The sequence below is a fragment of the Ciconia boyciana genome, chromosome 5 (genome assembly GCF_034638445.1).
Source record: "Ciconia boyciana chromosome 5, ASM3463844v1, whole genome shotgun sequence".
Classification (NCBI taxonomy): domain Eukaryota; kingdom Metazoa; phylum Chordata; class Aves; order Ciconiiformes; family Ciconiidae; genus Ciconia; species Ciconia boyciana.
Genome location: NC_132938.1, coordinates 23,333,077 through 23,352,100, shown reverse-complemented (window position 1 = coordinate 23,352,100; position 19,024 = coordinate 23,333,077). Strand labels below are relative to the sequence as shown.

The following is a 19,024-nucleotide window of genomic DNA, read 5'->3' as shown; positions in this document are numbered from 1 at the left end:
TCACAAAAATCAAAGCCTAATCTGTAACTAAGGGAAAAAGATAGAAACAGCACTTTCTGTGGTGTTCAGTGGGAAATTGTACACAATAATTTGCAAGGTCTCTGTAGCAATACTGTGTTTTGTAGAAAACAACAGGGAAGAGGATGAGCTTTAACCTTTGATCCCTCTCCCTACAAACATATTTTTCACATATTACAACTCATGCAAATCCCAACTTAATGGATGTTTTGGAACCTGCTTTTTTAAAACAAATAAACAAACAAACAAAAAAAAAAAAAAGAAAAAAGCAGTGTGTGATCCAGAAAGCTAAGGAATAAACTCTCTCTGCTTCTTAGATGTTCCTTCTTGAGGAGAGTTTGTTCTTGATCTGTAGTTATGCTGCAATGGATAATTTGATTCACAGCTAGAAAGAACTGGAGGTTTTTATTTCACATTTTGCTCTGAAATGCTGCGTTAATTGTGTTGTTGTTTTCAGCATAGATGTTTCACTGCTGTTTTAGGATTTGTTAATGTTTTTAAACTTCTTGGAAAAAATAACAACCTTGCTGATAATCAGAAAATTGCCATTCCATAATGGAAATACCTGAGCTTTTACTTAAGACTTGTTATTCCCCTTAATATGAACGTTTTAAACACACCTTAATAAGAAGGTCTTTTGAACAGTAATTGGAAACAACTGCTACCATTACAAGTACTTTATTTCTACCATGAAAATAGCTGTATGCTGTCCTGAGTGACAGTAACCTGTACTGAATTTCACTTTGTAGACAGGTAAAACTTCAGCTACATTAGCAGCTGAAAATGTGGCCAGTTACAAAGGCAGTTTCATCTTTGCCATTGCAAAATATGGGTTAAATATGCAAACTAGCATGTGATTTAATCCAGTAAAAGTGGAATAGCCTGTCAGAGAAAGTACACTGGCAAATGGGCAACCAGTTGAACATGTTATATTTTAATTTGCAGAGACAAAAATGACAAGCAATCTATTTACATAAAACTGTACAAAAGCAAATTAAATTATGTAAATATTTCATAAATAGAGGTGGACTAGCGTTTAATACACTTTGCCATGTTTAGCATAGTTGCGTGCATAGTGACTCATAATAAACAATGATAAATTGTTCTCTGCTTCACTATCAACATCCAAGTTGCAGAACAATAGTCAATGATTAATATTACAAACAGATCGTACCACACTGAATGCAAGTGCTTTAAAATTTAGGAAAAAGTTGTCTGAAAGCATACCCCAGGTAGCTGGTGAATGTTGTCTTCTTCCTTGTGTTTATGCTCTTCAGTCAGACATACAACTTAACTGATGGACTTTCATTTCTATTGCTATTTCAACTGCTTCATTCCTTAAGGAAACACTGTATATTTATCACCAATGAAACAAAAGGAAAAATATTTTGTTGTTCAAGTTCCTTACGAGTGTTTGGTGATGGCTGGATTTATGGCGAGGTCTTTATCCGTATTCTTTGTTCTCCTGCTTGACAACTTCCTAGGGTAGCCTTTCAGCCAATCATTTCAATCCCATTTAAGTTCTTCCCCCACATAAAAATAATGTTTAACTTTTTTTTCCTGAAACTCAGGCGGCAGGCCAGTCAGAAACCATATTGAATAAACATAATGGATCTGAGATCCAGAATGAGCATTAGATTTTAGACCAAAGCTATTGAGTTTTCTAATACATATAAAGTTATATATTAATGCATCAATCTATAAAGGTGCCCTAATGTAAAATACATGCAAAGCTCATTTGAGTTTCCCATGGAAGGAAATAAAAGGATGATTTCTATACTGTACAACTGAAATGTGATGACGGCTAAAAGCAATTAAAAAAAACTTGTAAATTTTCCTGGCAACATGAACTGATGACACCTTACTATATAACTATAATATAGACTGATCATAGTTTTCCAGGCAGCAGAATTAAAAACAAATGAAAACAACCCCAAACCCCACACAAATAGTAATAAAAAAAATCCTCAAGACCTACTTAAACCACAGCCTTGTGTTAATAATGCTTAAGACTGGTCCATTAACTGAGTTTGGCAAAAGGCTTGTTTTTAAATATATTATTTATAATTTCTCAGAAAATAAACACAGGTAAATATACAGGTTCAAAAAAGTTGGGAATAGCCCCTTATCCCTTAGTGTCCAAACCCAACTACCATTTTACCATAATAATAGGTATAAAAGGCACAGTTGCATATTTCGCATTCACCCTAATTATTTTTTATAGTTTTATTTGTTTATTTTTATACAAAAGCACTCTATTTATGGAGTGGCACCAGATTTAACCTATTTCAAATAAAGAGGAAAAATACAAACACAAAATATATTTGTGTGTCATGCCAGGTCAGAAGAGTAATCAGCATACTAATAGTGGCTAGTTCCACTAGAATTACTGTGAATACTTACAGTACATAGAATTTTTAAAAAATTCTTTCACACCCATTTTAGATCTAAGGAGATGCACACAAGTGAAGTATTTAATGACTGTCTTATGTAGTGCAAAAATTGGTGAGTGACTGCTGATCCATTTAACATGAAGGTCTTCTATGACCTGTATTATTAGCCTTGTAAAAAAGGGTCTAAGAGTATATGGAACCAAGCTACCTAATTTATTTTTCTGTGTGTAATATTAAATAAAATCTTATTAAAGGAAATTCTGTTGAACATTTGTGTTATGCAATTGTGTATTCTGTTGAAACGTGCAAGAAAAATGTGTATACATTACATAAGCATTTTTAGAAGCATTTTAAACAGGTACTTACAGATTATACAAAGCAGTAACTGCTGTATGCAGTCTCATAACAAAGTACTAGTTTGCATCTCTCCATATTACTTAAATAATTAAACATAAAAATGTTCAATCATTATTAATCTTTGATTTTAATATTTTCTTTTTAAAATGTGCCCATTCATCATAACTGCTATACACAAACTAATGTTACTTGAAGAAAGTAAACTCGAGAGAGGACAATGACGTGGCCAATAATGGCACATCCCACTATATGGAGAATTGAATTCAAAAGATAAAAGTGATGAGTTGTATTGAATTACCAACCTCTACTTTAGGCTGTTTAAGGTTATTTCTATGCAATTCTTCAAAGCAAGAAACTACCCAAAGCTACATTGTGACTACAGTATACTAGAGAGCCATCTAGCCATGCCTTAACGCCAGGTTAAACAGCCAGGGATTTGAATGCTTTCCCCCTCCTTGAGCTGTCCTTGCTGTGTTGTTCGATTGTCGCTTTCGTCTGAATGTCTGAGCTCAGTCTGTCATTATTACTACAGCATCAGCTACAAAGCAACTGGTTGAAGTTCTGCACGTTGCGTTGCTTTTATTGCACAAAAACCTGTTTCATTTCCTCTTCCTTTCAAGAAGCGCTCACCATGAGAATCGTTACAGCCCAGACCTCTTGCATATCACGGTAGCTTGGACTCCTTTTGACTCATCTTGACCTGCTAGGTGAGTATCATACCACTGTTTATCAGACCATTTGCTACCTAGCCTAAATGTTCCAAGTCTTGACATCATTTACTATTGCACTTCTCCTGGTTTTAATGCACTTGTTTTTCAAGAAAACCTTCATTATATCTTTGACATAATTGAAGCAATTGGTAATCTGCAACACTGATGACAAAAGATTTAGCAATCATTCCTTGCACTCTGAAAAGAAGGGTTTGTATTTGACTTATAATATTTTCTTGTCACTGCATCATCCCATTGTTCACCCTTTCCATCCCACCAAGCATTCCGATTAACACAGCCTTCTTATTACTACTATTAGTTTTTAATTTTGATCTTAAAAATTCCCTGGAACAGGCATATGCAGCATATCATACGCAGCATCAGCTGCAACATGTCATGCCATTACAAAAAATCCCACATCAGTTCCTTTGGGCATTAAACTGAACCGCACTGGAAAAAAAAAATATGTCATCTGGGCTTGTGAACTGTGCTGCTGTGCAAAATGTAACTGAAGGTGTGTTATGAGTACATGTGTGTATTTGTGAATATATTAGTTTTCTAAACCAAGCCCCAATACTTAGCAGTTCCCCTGAACCATTGTGTGATCTTTGGCCTTTTTGTTATTACGATCTTCCCAGCTAGATGTTAGTCTTGCCCAAAATAATGATTTCAACAGTTTATCATTACTATACTACGGTGTATGTGTTACTAATTGTGTTTACGCTGAAGTAATCATTACAGAGAATGAAAGAGAAGGAGAGAAAGAGACACAGCAAGAACACGTTTGTTCTATGGATAAAACAGAACCAGAGTTCATGAATCATAGGAAAGTATGCCATGTTTTTGACTGCAGTCTCAGGCTGAACATTTCTTTTGCTTCCAGCCTCAGACGAGAGGTGAGAATATTAAAGCTGTGGTCTTCACAAAGTGCCTATTAATGACTATTCCTTTATATTTATCTCTATATCTGTATGGTTTCTGAAGGATTGTCCCTGGTGGGGATCAGCAATATTCAGATGATATGTTTTGAATACATTTTCCCTGACCTGTTATCCTCAACAAGCCAGATGACAATCAAACAAAATGAGTGGCTTAACTCATGCTTCTGCAGAGGGGAAACAACAGTGTGTTGTGTTCTTTTTAATCAAGCTCGTTACTATGGGAGGAATTTGCAACCATAGATTTAGGAAAACAAAAATCAGTGAGGGGGAATTAGACATGCAAGTAACGACGTTTTCTACATTGTACAGTATAGTCAGGCAGACAGTATAATTAAATGCCTGCTATGGAGGCAGAAGTGGCAGGCAGATCTTTTGTCTCTTTGGTGGCCCCCTCGTTTCTTATTTTTTGTTAAAATTGTTTCAATTTTAAGACTTTTGCCCCTTTTCTTTCTTATAATATGAAAGAACTTTGCTGCTGCTTTTTAGCCTACAGGTAAACTTCTCTTCTAGTTAGAGTATTGACAGGAGATGGCTTGTATTCTCCTGTCTGTGTAAGGGGGATATCCTCTGGATTGCCTTCTTCATTTTTGCTGAAACTAGCCGCGCTGAAGGTCTCATAGGATGAGGTCAACTTTTTGTTAAGGAGGTTTCTGTTGCGATCACCCATGAGGGAGGCTTCTCCATTGGCCAGCTTTTCCTGACTGCCCCGTTCATCGACAGGCATGAAAGTGGAGAGTTTTGGCTGGCTCTTCTGCTTTCTTTCAGGAGAAGTGCGAACTGGCATCCAGCAGGAGTCCGAGTGGCCATATTCATCACACTCTCGGGTACACTTCCCTGTCAGGGCTACATCTGGTAGAGGCCTTGAATCTGAAAGTAAAATAGAGTTGTCTTTACAAATGAATAATATTGCAATGACTTCCCATGAAACTGAGACTCCTTAAATTCACAAAAGGTATTTTTAAAGGTCTTGATAAGAATGTTGTAATAAGTTCCTCAGTAATACCTTTTTTTTACATTGCATGTGCCCATAGGCAACAAGCATATCTGTACAGTTATCCTTAACCTCAAGAATTGAAAAATAAGACTATTAAGCACTTCCTGTGCTTGTAAATCAATCTCAAAAGCATTTGGCATTAGGTACTGAATGAATTTTGATGTCTAAAAGAGTCAACCAAGCACTTAATTGCATACTGCAAATTTTCTTGAAATTATTAAAAATACCTTTCTTTGAATTTTTTGTCAATAATGCTTTGAATTTATGTGAAAGGAACCTGAGGCCCTGCACTCTGCAAATACTTATGAACATGCTTAATGCCCTGCAAGTGAGCAGCTCTGTTATTGACAATGGGACTCAATTTGCACATAATGTAAACCTCTGTTTGTATTTCTGAGGATTGGGCATTCATTGTTAATACACAATACACTACATGAACCATACAATCAATGATTAGTAGGAGCATACAAAAACCCTGCTATTGGTTATAAACTTAATCTAACATGTACAGATAAAGCTGTCTCTGTGTTATGTGTGCGTGTGGAGGGACAGGGAGAATCTGAGTGCTGCCTGAATAGATGCACTAACGTTTTATATGTGACATGTTGTGTTAGAAGGTGTCCTGTTCCAGATCACTGTGTCTAAGCTTTCTAGCTCCTGTACTTGTAAGACCTTTCACTGAAAACTAGCAAAGTTCAGGGGACTGCAGGATTGATTCCTACCTGATAAAAACATAGGTAGTTCTTAATACTTGTATTTTGATACTTCCATTACAACTCAATAAAAAGCTACCTCAACTGTTTTAAGCACTAGGTAAGATTCTGAAACCTTGCTTTTATTCAGTTATACTGTACTTTTTGGTCTACAAGAAATAACTGGAGCTGCCTACAAAGTAACAACATGATATTCAAACAATTAAAGTTGACAAAGAACAAAAATCAACAAGTAAACTAAATTTTCTAGTTTATTTGATATGACTTTCATATGATAAGACTTATTTGATGAAACTTTTAGGTTTCTTTTACAAAAAATCAATTATCTTAAAAAGGAGCAAGGAGCTTCAACATGGAAACACAGTCAGGTACTTCATATGGGCTGTGGCAACTTTCTACCTTCCATCACAACACCAAATTCATGTGAACAACAAATTTACCAGTAATAACCTATGCCTTATAAAATATCTTTCAAAAGCCTATTCAGCCTTCATTTTGTTACATTTATTTTGCCTATTTTTTCTTTGACTATGGCAGCCAGATGACCTTCTCACAGTGACAATTCCAACTGTGAAATTTTTGTAAATTCATTGAAAAGACCACTGCTGAGGTTTAAAAAAAAAAAAAAAAAAAAGGCAACCAAAAATCCTTTGCCTCTTCCAGACAAACTCTTTTAGTCTAAAATATTTACAAGAGGTGCTTGCAGAGCAAGCACACTTCATTTCAGCATCTACGGATTTAATCCTGATAGAATTGCAAAAGCTCTTGAAAGTCAGAGTTATGTTCATCCTGTCCTGATTTTTTCACGCATGTAAACATTCATTTAATTAGTAATTTGTTGCAGTATTTTAAAGAATATGCATATTATTTATTATTAACAGTTGTCAACATTTTTATAGAATCTACTGTATGTATTCTGAATACTGTACAATATTTCATATTTCAATGTGTCGCTGATTTAATGAGGAAAACAGCACTGATGTTTAGATAACTGAGTAACTCTGTAGCTGAGACATGTAAGGCTGGAGGATGGAACAGAGTGATTTCTCCCCCCCCCTCTCCAGTTGTACTTTTTAGGGTTTTTGCACTTAGACATGATTCCCACATTTTTTCAATGAAGAATACAAAGACTATGGAAAGTTATCAGCCTATCAATTTTCAGATGACTGTGTTCTGGAGATATAGACAGAGGATGGGGACTGTTACAGGAAAATTCTCTATTTGTCAGCTAAATCTAAGGTAAGAAGCGTAATTAACTGCTGAGCTGTACCTCATGTGCTTTGATTTTTAAACAGAAAAATCCTCTTCATATTTTTACAGCAGGACAAGTCCCTTTCCCATCTAAATCTCAATAAACTCTTCAAACAGAACCTTATTTTCAAACAATGTCCATTAAACATTATCCTTGCTACTAGTATTTCAGTTATTACTCTGGCAAAATATTAGCAAATGCTTATCAAGGCAATATGTCTGACCTTTATTTAAAACACAGGAATATGTGTTTATTGAAAAGGGGTTTTTTGTTGTTGTTTGTTTTTTTTTTTTCCAGTTAACAGAAACAGTTAATGTCTCATTTTATCTGACGGTTTATTTTTAGTGCAAACAAATTTTGAGCCAGCATTACTTGGGTTGATAAAAATCCTTCCCTCGCTAGTGGTCCTTGAATCATGCCCTTGAAAATTTACCATTTTGCATTGTAGTGCATCCCCTATTCACTTCTGGACAAATATTAGAATTCCTTATTGTAAAGCATGAGGACTTGCTGTACAATTCAGCTTTATAGTGCTGTTTTATGAAGCAACAACCTGTAAGTCAGCATGTGGCTGACTTGCCCTGTTGCATTATGTGACAAACTTATCTTCACACCCACAAAAGAGCTCAGAGAGACACAGGCAGTGTAATACTAGCCCAAATAATACCCTGATGGGCTACATCAGGGCCCATCACAGAGGCTGTCAGCCCATCAAAGGTCCAACTGCCCAAGCCCAGAGGAGCACAAGGGTAAATGTGGCAAATAGGAACCCAAATCAAGGACTCGAGAAGAACAACCACCTTGTCCGGACCCCTCCCAGGGCTATCCTAGCAGAGCCATCAGCCCCATTGTCCAGGCATGAAACCCATTCACCATGAGTTATTGGCAGCTGCTCTCCAGATCACTTTTCTGTCTAACAGGAGGATTGCTGCCTAGGTATGTAGGACACATTACGGGATATGGGTGAAAAGCAGTTTGGGATAGCACAGGACTTACATGATATTTAGGGGAGGAACCAAAGGGAGGACAAGGGAGGATTTCAAGTGATTTGGGGAGGAACAAGAGTGGGAAAATAGAGAGATAAGGGAATAAAAGGGCCAGTCATATGTAAATACTTTGCTAGCTAAGAAGTTTGTTTGGTTGTGCCCTGTGCCTGATCAGCACTGCCTGTCCCATCTTCTTATTAAATTCCTTTCTAACACTTTCCTGGGTAGGAGCTCTCTATTATGTGTGCATATGCATGTATACATATGTTCGTGTCCGCTCTCCCTAGTGGACTTCCATCCTGTCCAGCCAGAGAGGGGAGCAGAATGAAGCCACTGGTGCTGTCTGTGTTTGTGTGAGTACTCTGAGTGTCTGTGATCTGTGTGGCCAACTGTGTATATATTTGGTGTATGTGTGTGCTCTGTGTGTGTGCCTACTGGAAATACATCTTTATCTTTGCTACTGGTTGGACCTGGGGACAAGGAGCAGCAGCAGCTTTGCCTCCCTCAGGCTGTTGGATCCAGTGTGATATATTTTCCTCTAAAACACCCCTCAATTAGTATTTGGCACGTACAGTTAATATAGCCTTCTACTCCATTGCTTTCTTGCATCTAAGAGTTTGAATCAGTACAGCATTTAAGCACACATTTAATCTAACATGTTTTGAAACCTATTGCATTTTAACTGCTCTTCTGTTTAAAAGATGGACATAACTTCAGCATTTGTGGGGGGGGGAAGCGGTGCAGGGAAGGAGGGAATGTTTCGTGTGTGTGTGTGTGTGTTACATCAGAAGATGGGTAAACACATCCAGTGCTGTCAGGACTAAATTGGTACCTATTATACTGGTACCTAAACTAGTCAGTTAAGGAAAACTTGTGTGCTTTCTATACACTGCAGTAGATAACAGAGATTTAACCTTCATTTTGAATAAACTGTCACACTGCTTTAGCTACAAAGTAATTAACTGTATTTTTGCTAATTCCTTGAACAGATTGACCCTCTTTTGCAGAGTAGTGACTTTATGATCCTCTTTTTATATTATCTAGCCCATGGAGTTGTGAACAATCTCTGAATTTGAAAAAAGAAAAAAAGTTACTCTTGTCTTCTAGCATAATTTACATCAAAACATATCTATCTCTGACTGACATGCTTTTTAAAGTACTTCTCAGTTTAAAAGTTAAACACTTTAGTAGCAACCACACTGCTAGCTGATAAGCCTAATGGAATATGACACAGCAAAGAATTTGTCAGCACAATTGGCAAATCATCAAGGAGGAGTACACCAGATTTCTACCACAGTTACATATCTGGAAACTGACTCAAATAAGTGCTTAAAATGACAGTTATTAACAAACAAATTTTATCACAATGCTAATTAGTGAGAAAGTAAACCTGGGGGGGATATTTCTTGTCCTACAGAAATTTGTAGATTTGGGGTTAGGTTTTAACTGTTTATATGTAGACTACTGAAATTTAAGATTTTATTTGCATAAAATTATCTTCAGAGTTACAATGGAAGATGTCATCTAAGTTATTTTTAAACATATCCTCTTACAGAGTCTCTACATCAGAACTAGGTATTGCCTGATTATTTACAAAGCTGTTTTAAATCCACTCCCTAAAATGCAGGTATTTTAGACAAGTTTTTAGGTATACATGTAAATGGAGACTTCAAAAGTGAATATTTATAAAGCAGATTTCAGTTACAACTGCTCAGACTTCAGCTTAAAAAAAATTGGAGAACACTAATTTACAGGGTCTCTACTTTCTCATTGCATCTGATATAAGCTTCCACCACCAATTTCCAAAATTAGCTCATAATTTTTTTAAAAAAATTAACTTTTATCATTAATTTCAAATCTTTAAACATTTATGGCTAATTTCTGAGACAGTGATAGCTTATGTTTTCCATAAAACTTTGTATAAAAGCATGCAAATGAATGGAGTTAGTTATATGTATGCTCATATTTCTGTTGATTGTAGCTGACTGTTGCTTTAGGGCGAGAAGGATTGCTTGTTATCAAAAAAGGAAGGCACCTCCCATGGCAGTGTGAAGAGGGGAAATATGATGTTTTATATCCAGTTTAAAGCCAAAAAAATGAACAACCAAAATATTCCACCCAAGCAATTTTCCATTGTTTTATCTCCTCCCATTCCTTTCCAAAGAAGATCAATATATTTCATCAAGTACAGGGAAAGTATTATGAACACAGCAGTCAACAAGTACATGTTACAAGTTATGTGCTTTTTTGTACGCATACATTGCAGAAATATGATCAAGGATGCACAGACACTCTGGCTCCTCTCCGCACATTTTTTAACAACCATTCTTGTACAATATATTTTATACAAACCCAGCATTATCAATTAGTCACGACATGGTCCTAGCACGTACTCTCTTTTGGAGAAAGATGCAAGGAGCTTTTCATTTTTCTCATCTTTTGTAAACCACACGCAAAGTCTATGGTAACAACAGACTTTAGATGTACTTAAGTAGTCAAAAGCTCTGTTCCACTTGTCCCTGGAGACGGAATACCCTCTGAACCAATACTGACACCCTGTCTAGATACAATAACTTGAACATTCCCAGAAAGAACTGCTCTGTGCCCAGAAAGCATTCCTAACTGTAGACCTTTTCTTGGAAGAGTATACAACCACAGTAGCTGTACAGCACTACAGCAGTGCAACAGTACTTCTGTAAATCATGCAGATTGGTCCACAGGATCTGAGGTGTCATGGGCAGATGAGTTCTAAATAGTATCTATGACAAATCAATGACTACAAGCAGATTTTGCTGCCTTTCCCCATTGATGGGCTCATAACATCCCTGCATGGTTCCAGTTACTGAGAACCTGTAAAGAATGTCTGTGCAGTAGTTCCAGACTACTGTGAGAAAAGAAAAAGGAATAGGAACTGTCATACAGTAATGATAGAGACTGTGGTTTGGATAAGTCACTTTTCATCCCACCTTTTCCTGCACTCTGTACACAAATATACTATATTCAGAGGACCATCCAAAATTTAAGTGAAACACAGTAAGACTATGTAATTAAACAGGAGTCCATTTACATAGCTTTTATATTAAGTGGTTGTCTGTTTTATGAGCTGTGTGATTGGAGACACAATAGAGCTCTTAAAGCGTAACAGGTATTGAATACATGATCAGAGAACAATAATGCAGAAAACAGCTGAGAGAGTACATATTGTAGAAAATCACTGTTTAAGGGGGAAAAAAAAGCTAAGCTATAGTGATACACAGTTACAGCAGTACTGTCTTTGAAATTCCTGCCTCCTAATTGCAGTAATTCAGGAACTGCACCCCAGTTAGTGCTGTGGCATATTCTGACATGCCAAGACACTATTAAAATACTTAAACATGTTTGAAGGCATCAGCAACTTCTTTCTCTGCACCTTAGGCTAAATAAAGTTAAACAGCAATTGAACATATCTCAAGAAGCATTTAGTGCCCCAAGGCTTGGACTGCTGTCATTCTGAATGTGGCATTATCGTGTACTACAGAGATAGTGCATGCCATCTCTAAAACAGTCCTACTGAATAAAGACAAACACAAATCCACTGTTTGAGATATGCCAACTGCACTGAAGTAATGAATATATTAATTGCTTTTGGACTAGAATAATTTAATGTATTTCATGCCCAATTCTGAAATTCGTTTCAGTGCTTAAGAAAATATTTCCGAGTACAGAAAGGCTTACATGTGCATTGATTTAATGGTTAATACTGTGAGAGGAGGTATGACAGAAGGATATAAAATAATGAATTCTGAACCTTTTTATTCTTTCATTTTACAAGGAAAAAGGAATGTAGAAGGAAGGTGATACCTTTACTTGAAAAATGGTAAAATAAAAGCATCCCTTAAGCAATCCCTAAGAACAGCAAGACTCACTACTGTAACGTGTCAAAAGTCCAAGTACTTACCTGGTTTCAAGAGAGACCAGAGTGGAATTTTCAAAGCAAACATGAGATTCTATATAGTCCTCTACCACTAAAGCTAATAAAAATAAAACAAACAAATAAAGCAATGCTATAAGAAAATAGAAACAAGTGATTGATTCTTTAACATTTGAAAAAAGCTCATGCTACATGAATGAAAGTGAGTTAGCCAGAAGAGAAGGCAGCTGAGGGAGAAAATAGCACTTTTCATGTACCTAAAAGACAATAGTAAAGCAAGAGTGGGAACAATGTTTTGCATGCCAATAGCGGAAAGGACCAAAAATAATGGCTTGATTGCAACAATGGCAAATCAGGTTAGAAATCAGAAAAAAGCTCTGAGGATAAATGTAATGATGGAAGATTATAGAGTTTCCACCACTGGGAGGGTTTTACAAATGTCTAGAAAAACTTATCCCAAGGGCAACATAAATGTGGCTAATCCTACCTTGGGAAAGCAAGGATGCACTAAATAACCTCTAAAGGTTCTCTTCAGCTCTGCAATTCTGTTAATATGATTACTAACATTTATGTACTTTGGCCTCAATCCAATCCTTAACTGTTTCTGGGTTAAGATTCTTGATATTTAGTAATAAATCAACCTTAGAAGTTGGGCTTATGTTCAGCTAAAAGTTCATTTTAGAATGACATCCTCTTTAAAATTTTATATTAATAGAATTACAAACAAAAAACCAAAATGGTCGGACCATTTAAGACAGTTGTTAATCAAAGGAATACAGAAACAAAAAGCCAGTAATGCTAAAAAAACCCCAACTTTCAAGTTCCAACATGATAACCTAACATTTATAAAATCTTCTTGCCTGAGTCCCAACACATCCATTCCATGTTACAGTTTCATCAAAAATTTAAAGATTGAATACTCCTTCTACCTGTGGTGGAGCAAAACAAATATCATGACTCTGAAGTCCATTAAACCTGCAACTGGTGTAAGAAAGACCCTGTAGAGCAGAAAATTTCAACAGTGTTTACTTCTTATATGAAATTTTGATTTTGTTTACCCTTGCATAATACCTGCTTCTGTTTTAGGGAGAAAGAGAGTCAAATAAGATAAAGAATGTATAAGGTTTTGATGTATTTCTTTTGTTTAATTAAACAGACTATACCAGACTGTATAGCTATTTAACATGACTCAGACATGTAACCAAAGAAATATTACTCAAGCAATAAAATTCCTGGCTTAGATTCCACAGTTATTTCTATCACAATTGCCTCCAGCAGGTTAAGGTACAATATTCTTTAAGTGTTCCTCTAATTATAGAATAACTCCATTAAAAAGTTTCCTACCTAAATTAATGATTGTACCAGCTCTGTAGTATTGCATCTGTGATCTTCAAGGAATCATCAATATTTCACAATTGACTTAAAGACTATTTCTTTGAAAAACAGACCTATGGCTTTTTTTTTTTACACTAAAAAACTAGTTGTACTCTTCCAGGCCCGAATCATATTATAATCAGTTGGTTGTCAGTGCAGAACCATAATATAGGTTGCATACAATATTATGTGTAAGTTAAATCAAATTCAACAGACTTAATTCTAGACAAATACTAATTTAAAACCCTGATTACATTATAATATAAAAGGAAGCACATTAGAAACATATAGTTTTCTCTTGTTTAAGTTGTATTTATCCTGTAGTTCAGACTTTATTATTTCATTTTCATTCACAAGACCAATTGCATATATATAATGAGGATTAAGAAGTATCAGCTTATGTGATACCCGTGGTGAGTACTGTACTAAATACACCACGCTGAACTTAAATTCCGTAGATTTTAACTTTCTAGATTTAAATGTAATTGTTACAAGACTCCTTGTAATCCTGTTAAATCCTTTGATAGCCTGATTTACTTCTATCACTGAAATGGCAACATGTCCTGCAGAAAAGTAGGAGTTACTATGGCTTCCTGAAGTACCACAGACATTAAGATGTAGGAAACATTTAAGCTGTCTAATTGTTCTGCCAATCTGATGCTAAAGTATTAATCTGTCACTGTGTCAAATTACATACCTTTATTTTCTTCAGTAAAACGTGTCAGTGCTTAACAAACTCTGAGCTGAAACAATTAGTGGAGCAATTAGAATGTCAGCTCTCCTAAAGATGACTTAAGAAAAGTCTGAATCAGGGCTCAAAAGTCAACATAATTTCCTTGATACTCATGCCAAAGTGATGGGACTGCAGGAGCTCTAAAGGAAACAGAGTAGCTAGCAACAATTATTAGGTCATCTCAGCTGTATACTGTGCCTCCCCTTTATTTTATTTCTTGGTAATAAGGATTTAATAATGTATTTTTTTCATCAGGAATGGACACTATGTAGGAGAACTAGTGCTATTGCCACAGAAGAGAAAAACAAGGTTACATGATTTCCCATCATCTCCCTCCAATTTATGCCCATCTCATTCAAAAGGCAACTTCTATTTGGAGATACTCCAAGTAATGTTTTCTAGAGGACGTTAATGAATGCATTGCTTCCATTTAGAAACTAAAAGCACAATCCCAAAACATGTTCAATGTCATTAGGTCTCATGGATATCTCACAAATATTTCAGAGGATATCCAGTATCGATAATGAAAGCTGAATATATAGAAAAAATCAGTGACTTGACAGAGTTGCAAGCTGTTTTGTAACCTCGATATTTGTTGAAGTGATATAAAAATGCACTAGATATGACTAATGTTTAGGTTCAAAAGGTGACTGATTAAAAAGACATAACCCCCCCTACACACATGGCTGCTTAATTGTTTATTATAAGTAATGGGGGGGGAAACAACAAACAAACAGCAAAACTGAACCACTTGTGACTACGGACAAGAGCTCAAACTAAAATAAAGTTCTGGTTGAATGCTTCTGTGCTTAAGAATTGGCTTTAAGGGAGAATACTGATTTCTTTCTTTCGTATCTTTCACTGAGTTACTTTTTTCTTACAGAATTCTTCTGCCACATGAGATAGTAACTTGAACTGATTATCTTGATAGAACCACTGCATTCCTGAAAATGAAGTGCCTCATACAGTTCTACTTCATGCAGCAACACATTGCTGGATTCTGGATCTTATTTCATTCCTGCATATACAGAATAAAATATTATATAATAACATATATTAAATAGTAGCACTTGCTTTCATAAAAAGGGAATTACTTGTGTTCCCAAGATGTTTTCTGTGTGACTCATGTAATGTTTATTTTGTTACAAGTCATAGCCCCTCAAAAGCTAAACTTGAACAGTAACTGTAAAAATGTGCTGAAGTTCTATTAATTTATATTATGTTATTTTCAAATGGGGGGAAGAAGAAAGTTCTCCATGCTCTGCATGCAAATGATCATTTAACTAATGTAGAGCTCAGCATGAAGCAGAAACAAATAACTTGTGACTACTTGTCTTTTTAGTAGCTGTCAAGAGGAAGTTGTGTTGTAAGAAGAAATATAGCAGTTGTGAAGGATCCATTTAACCTTTTATGTCACATAAAGGGAACCTTATCCCACACAATGGAAAAAAATACTCACTTATCTGTCCATGTCATACATGTTTCTCTCACAAATACACATATAAATTTATAATTTTACTTACTTAATCATACTAGCAAGATCTGGGATACAGAATCAAATTTAATTCAATTCAGTGAATTGAAAAGTACAAAGAATGCATTTTCATTCCTTTAGCAGAACATCTACATTATGCAAGACCTAAATGAATGTTAAAAATAGAAATAAAAAACATTTTAAGATCATTGTATTAATGCATATTTTTCCTGTTTGTATAAGTATACTCCGGAAGAAATGGGTTAAATTTTTATAAAATATAGTGCTCAGCTTCATTAATCATGAAGCATAACAGAAGTATAAAATCTTACAACTCAGGAGTAAATACTTCCAGCTGTAACAGGGAAAGTTTACTCATTAACTAGTTACAGACTCTTGTCTTTTATTCCATATCAATGGCATGAGCCATAGTGTCGCTCTGGTATTTAGATCAATTATTTTGTAACCCTCAACTTTTCCTAAGAGGTAAAATCTACCCCAGAATTAATCCACCTAAGTAAGTGTACTTTTGTTATAAGTACTGATGCTTTCTCATTGAGATGATGCGGGGAAAGGGGAATGGTTTTTTTGTTGTTATTGTTTTTATAATAAGTGTGCGGAAAAGTCTTCACACCTCAAAAAATGGAGAGACAAATACAGAAAGATAATGAATCTCTCAGTGTGATTTATGTCCTGCTCAAAGGGATTTTTTTCATTATTTTTTTAATTGATTTTTCAGCTGTGTGTGCAGATTACAGCTAGTGAATTAATTACAAACATCAGCTCAGAATGGTTACATACTTATGACAGGTTCATCTGGGTTACAGTCCATTAGTAATTAAGTATTAAGCACAGCACTAATTCCCCTTGTGCATGTACAGTAGATAGACTGTAATCATACACATGAATCACATGGATTTTATATTAAAAGAGATTACAGTATCACTATTTATCTCACTATAGAATGGAAAAATATAATTATTTTTTTATACTAATGGAAAGTATAGAAGAAGTTTGAATGAAACAAAACAGAGAAGGTAAAAAATAAAGTTTTACTTGCAACGTCTAAGTCTGTGAGAAATATCAGTCTCAATCCTTCTTGTGGGAGGGGGAAGATTTAATGGAGCCTGTAGTGTGTATCATAGTTTTTTGACCCCTGCCCATGACCCTAAGTATCCTACAGTGTTTCATTCACTGAACAGTTATAGGAGGTAAAGAAGTAGAATTCGTACCTTACAAATAGAACTGTGTCTTGATGAAAGTTAAAGGACAGATTGGACTTGAACAGGGGTGTCTAAGCATATTAGTCAGGAGCTCTCTCTCATCCCTCGGATGAAGATACTGGGGTTTTGGTTGCTTCACTGGCTAGTAGGTAACATTTTCTTCAGATTTCCTAAGACACTTACTTGAATGGACAGTTGAGCGTATCCCTCTACAGATTTCTTGAGATATTCCTCCAAAATATATGAAATATTTCCTAGCCCCAAAGTAAAAATGGAATCATTTTTGTCAGAAGTGACTCCAATGGAAGAACTCTTTAATGAATCCATTATCTTGGTTTAAGAATGTTTAATATTGTATTTTTTCTGCTCTTGTGTTTTGCAGCACAATATTAAAATTAGTCAGTATGCTTTTGCTTAGCTTGTTTGCCAAAGTGTATTTCCATACCCATAAAATTTTAAATGTCAGAAAATATTCCATTGTTCCTCAGTTTGTGACATTTCCAGATTTCTTAAGAAGTGCAGTACATATACTTTGGACTACTGCTTCATAGCCAACGTTTACTTTTTCAAGAATGAATCAGATAATCTTCAGCTTGTTTCACTCATTTGAATATCAAGAAGTTTCTTACATTATTAGTTTATGCTTTCACGCAGACTCCAGTAAAACTGACAAAAGATTTGAAACTGGACAATGTTAAGCTTGCTCCACTTGTAATGCATGACTAACTTCTTGACAATAAGTAGGAGAAAAACCTAATTATATCTGCCAGGACAGCATAAAACCCAGTCAAGCAAAATATATTAACAGGGAGGTTAAACACTTTTTTTTTTTTTTTTAAAGAGTACATATACTGAAGAAAATGAAGATATTAGTGTATTAAATGTACTGACTACAGTATAGGAAAATAAAATAATCCTCTTGATTATTCCCAGTGTACATCCACAGAGTCATTTCTGCTAATTTACCCAATATCTGTTGCAGTGGTCATAATCACTTAGCAGCTGCTGGATTCTTTCGAAAATCTGACAAGACAGGGAAAACTGGTGGTTAAGGGGTCAAATACAGGAGTTGGGCAGAACATAAAGAAGTAGAAGATGAAAACAAGTTTATCAGATTGAATCAGACAGGAAAATACAAAATCTGCAGATTTTATCTGACTTGAAAGACAAGTATTTTTAAAGGGGAAGGAGTAATTTGGTATTTTGGCAATTATTATTTCAGACAAGTTTTTAATAAACTGTTAATTTCCTTTTATTAAATGGTCATTGCCTACTATTGCCCCCACAATGTATCATGGCTAGATCACATGGTGCATACTCTGTGCAGGCATCTTCCTTCCAGGCCATTCAGAATATGGTTTCCTGAATGAAAAATATTAAGTAGAAAATTGTTCTCTGCACAGTGTTTTAGTCCCTGGCTCCTTTCTGAGATCATAATAGAGATGACAGTTGGGATTGTGGTTCTTGTGAATGTAAAGCATTGTGCACTGGAGTATGACTAATTTATTCATATAATAGATTCACTATCAGATAATACAATTGGTTTCTACTTGGGTCAAATTTGAAACTGCAACTTGAGGCAAAAAATTTTGTGCCTCAATATCAATCACCTGAGCCACCATAATTGTCAGAGGATGGAATTATTCCAGGAGAATTATTCAAAGAGAATGGTAAGCTCCTACCAGAGCTGAATGAAGACCTACCAGAAACTGGGCACCACACTTGGATATTTCATGGTCCTTGTACAGGAGTTAGCAGCAGAGACAGCTGATGAGCATATTTCATGCCCCTTTGTAAACAAAGCACCTCTGATAGTGATCTATTAAATTAGGCCTAGACTAAGCATAGTGGATAAACTCACAATCCACAGTGGTGGACACCAGGGATTAGTTTATGAAATTTACGTTTCAAGTTAATTAATTCAATTGGACTGGTAAAGCATGACC

General features: G+C 35.5%; 1 protein-coding gene across 9 annotated transcripts in view; it reads right to left on the bottom strand.

Moving 5' to 3' along the window:
- Window positions 1-795: 795 nt before the first annotated feature.
- Window positions 796-19,024, bottom strand: part of PCDH7 (protocadherin 7) — a 288,269-nt gene continuing 270,040 nt past the window's right edge. For 4 of the 9 annotated variants that reach the window (XM_072863502.1, XM_072863501.1, XM_072863500.1 and 1 more), the window contains one exon: window positions 797-5,286. In XM_072863502.1, coding sequence (XP_072719603.1) covers window positions 4,907-5,286 — 380 coding nt within the window. In that variant the 3' untranslated portion in view covers window positions 797-4,906. Of the gene's footprint in view, window positions 5,287-12,301; window positions 12,375-18,054; window positions 18,102-19,024 lie in introns of those variants that run through there. The other 5 variants (XM_072863505.1, XM_072863499.1, XM_072863503.1 and 2 more) reach the window with 5 other exon arrangements.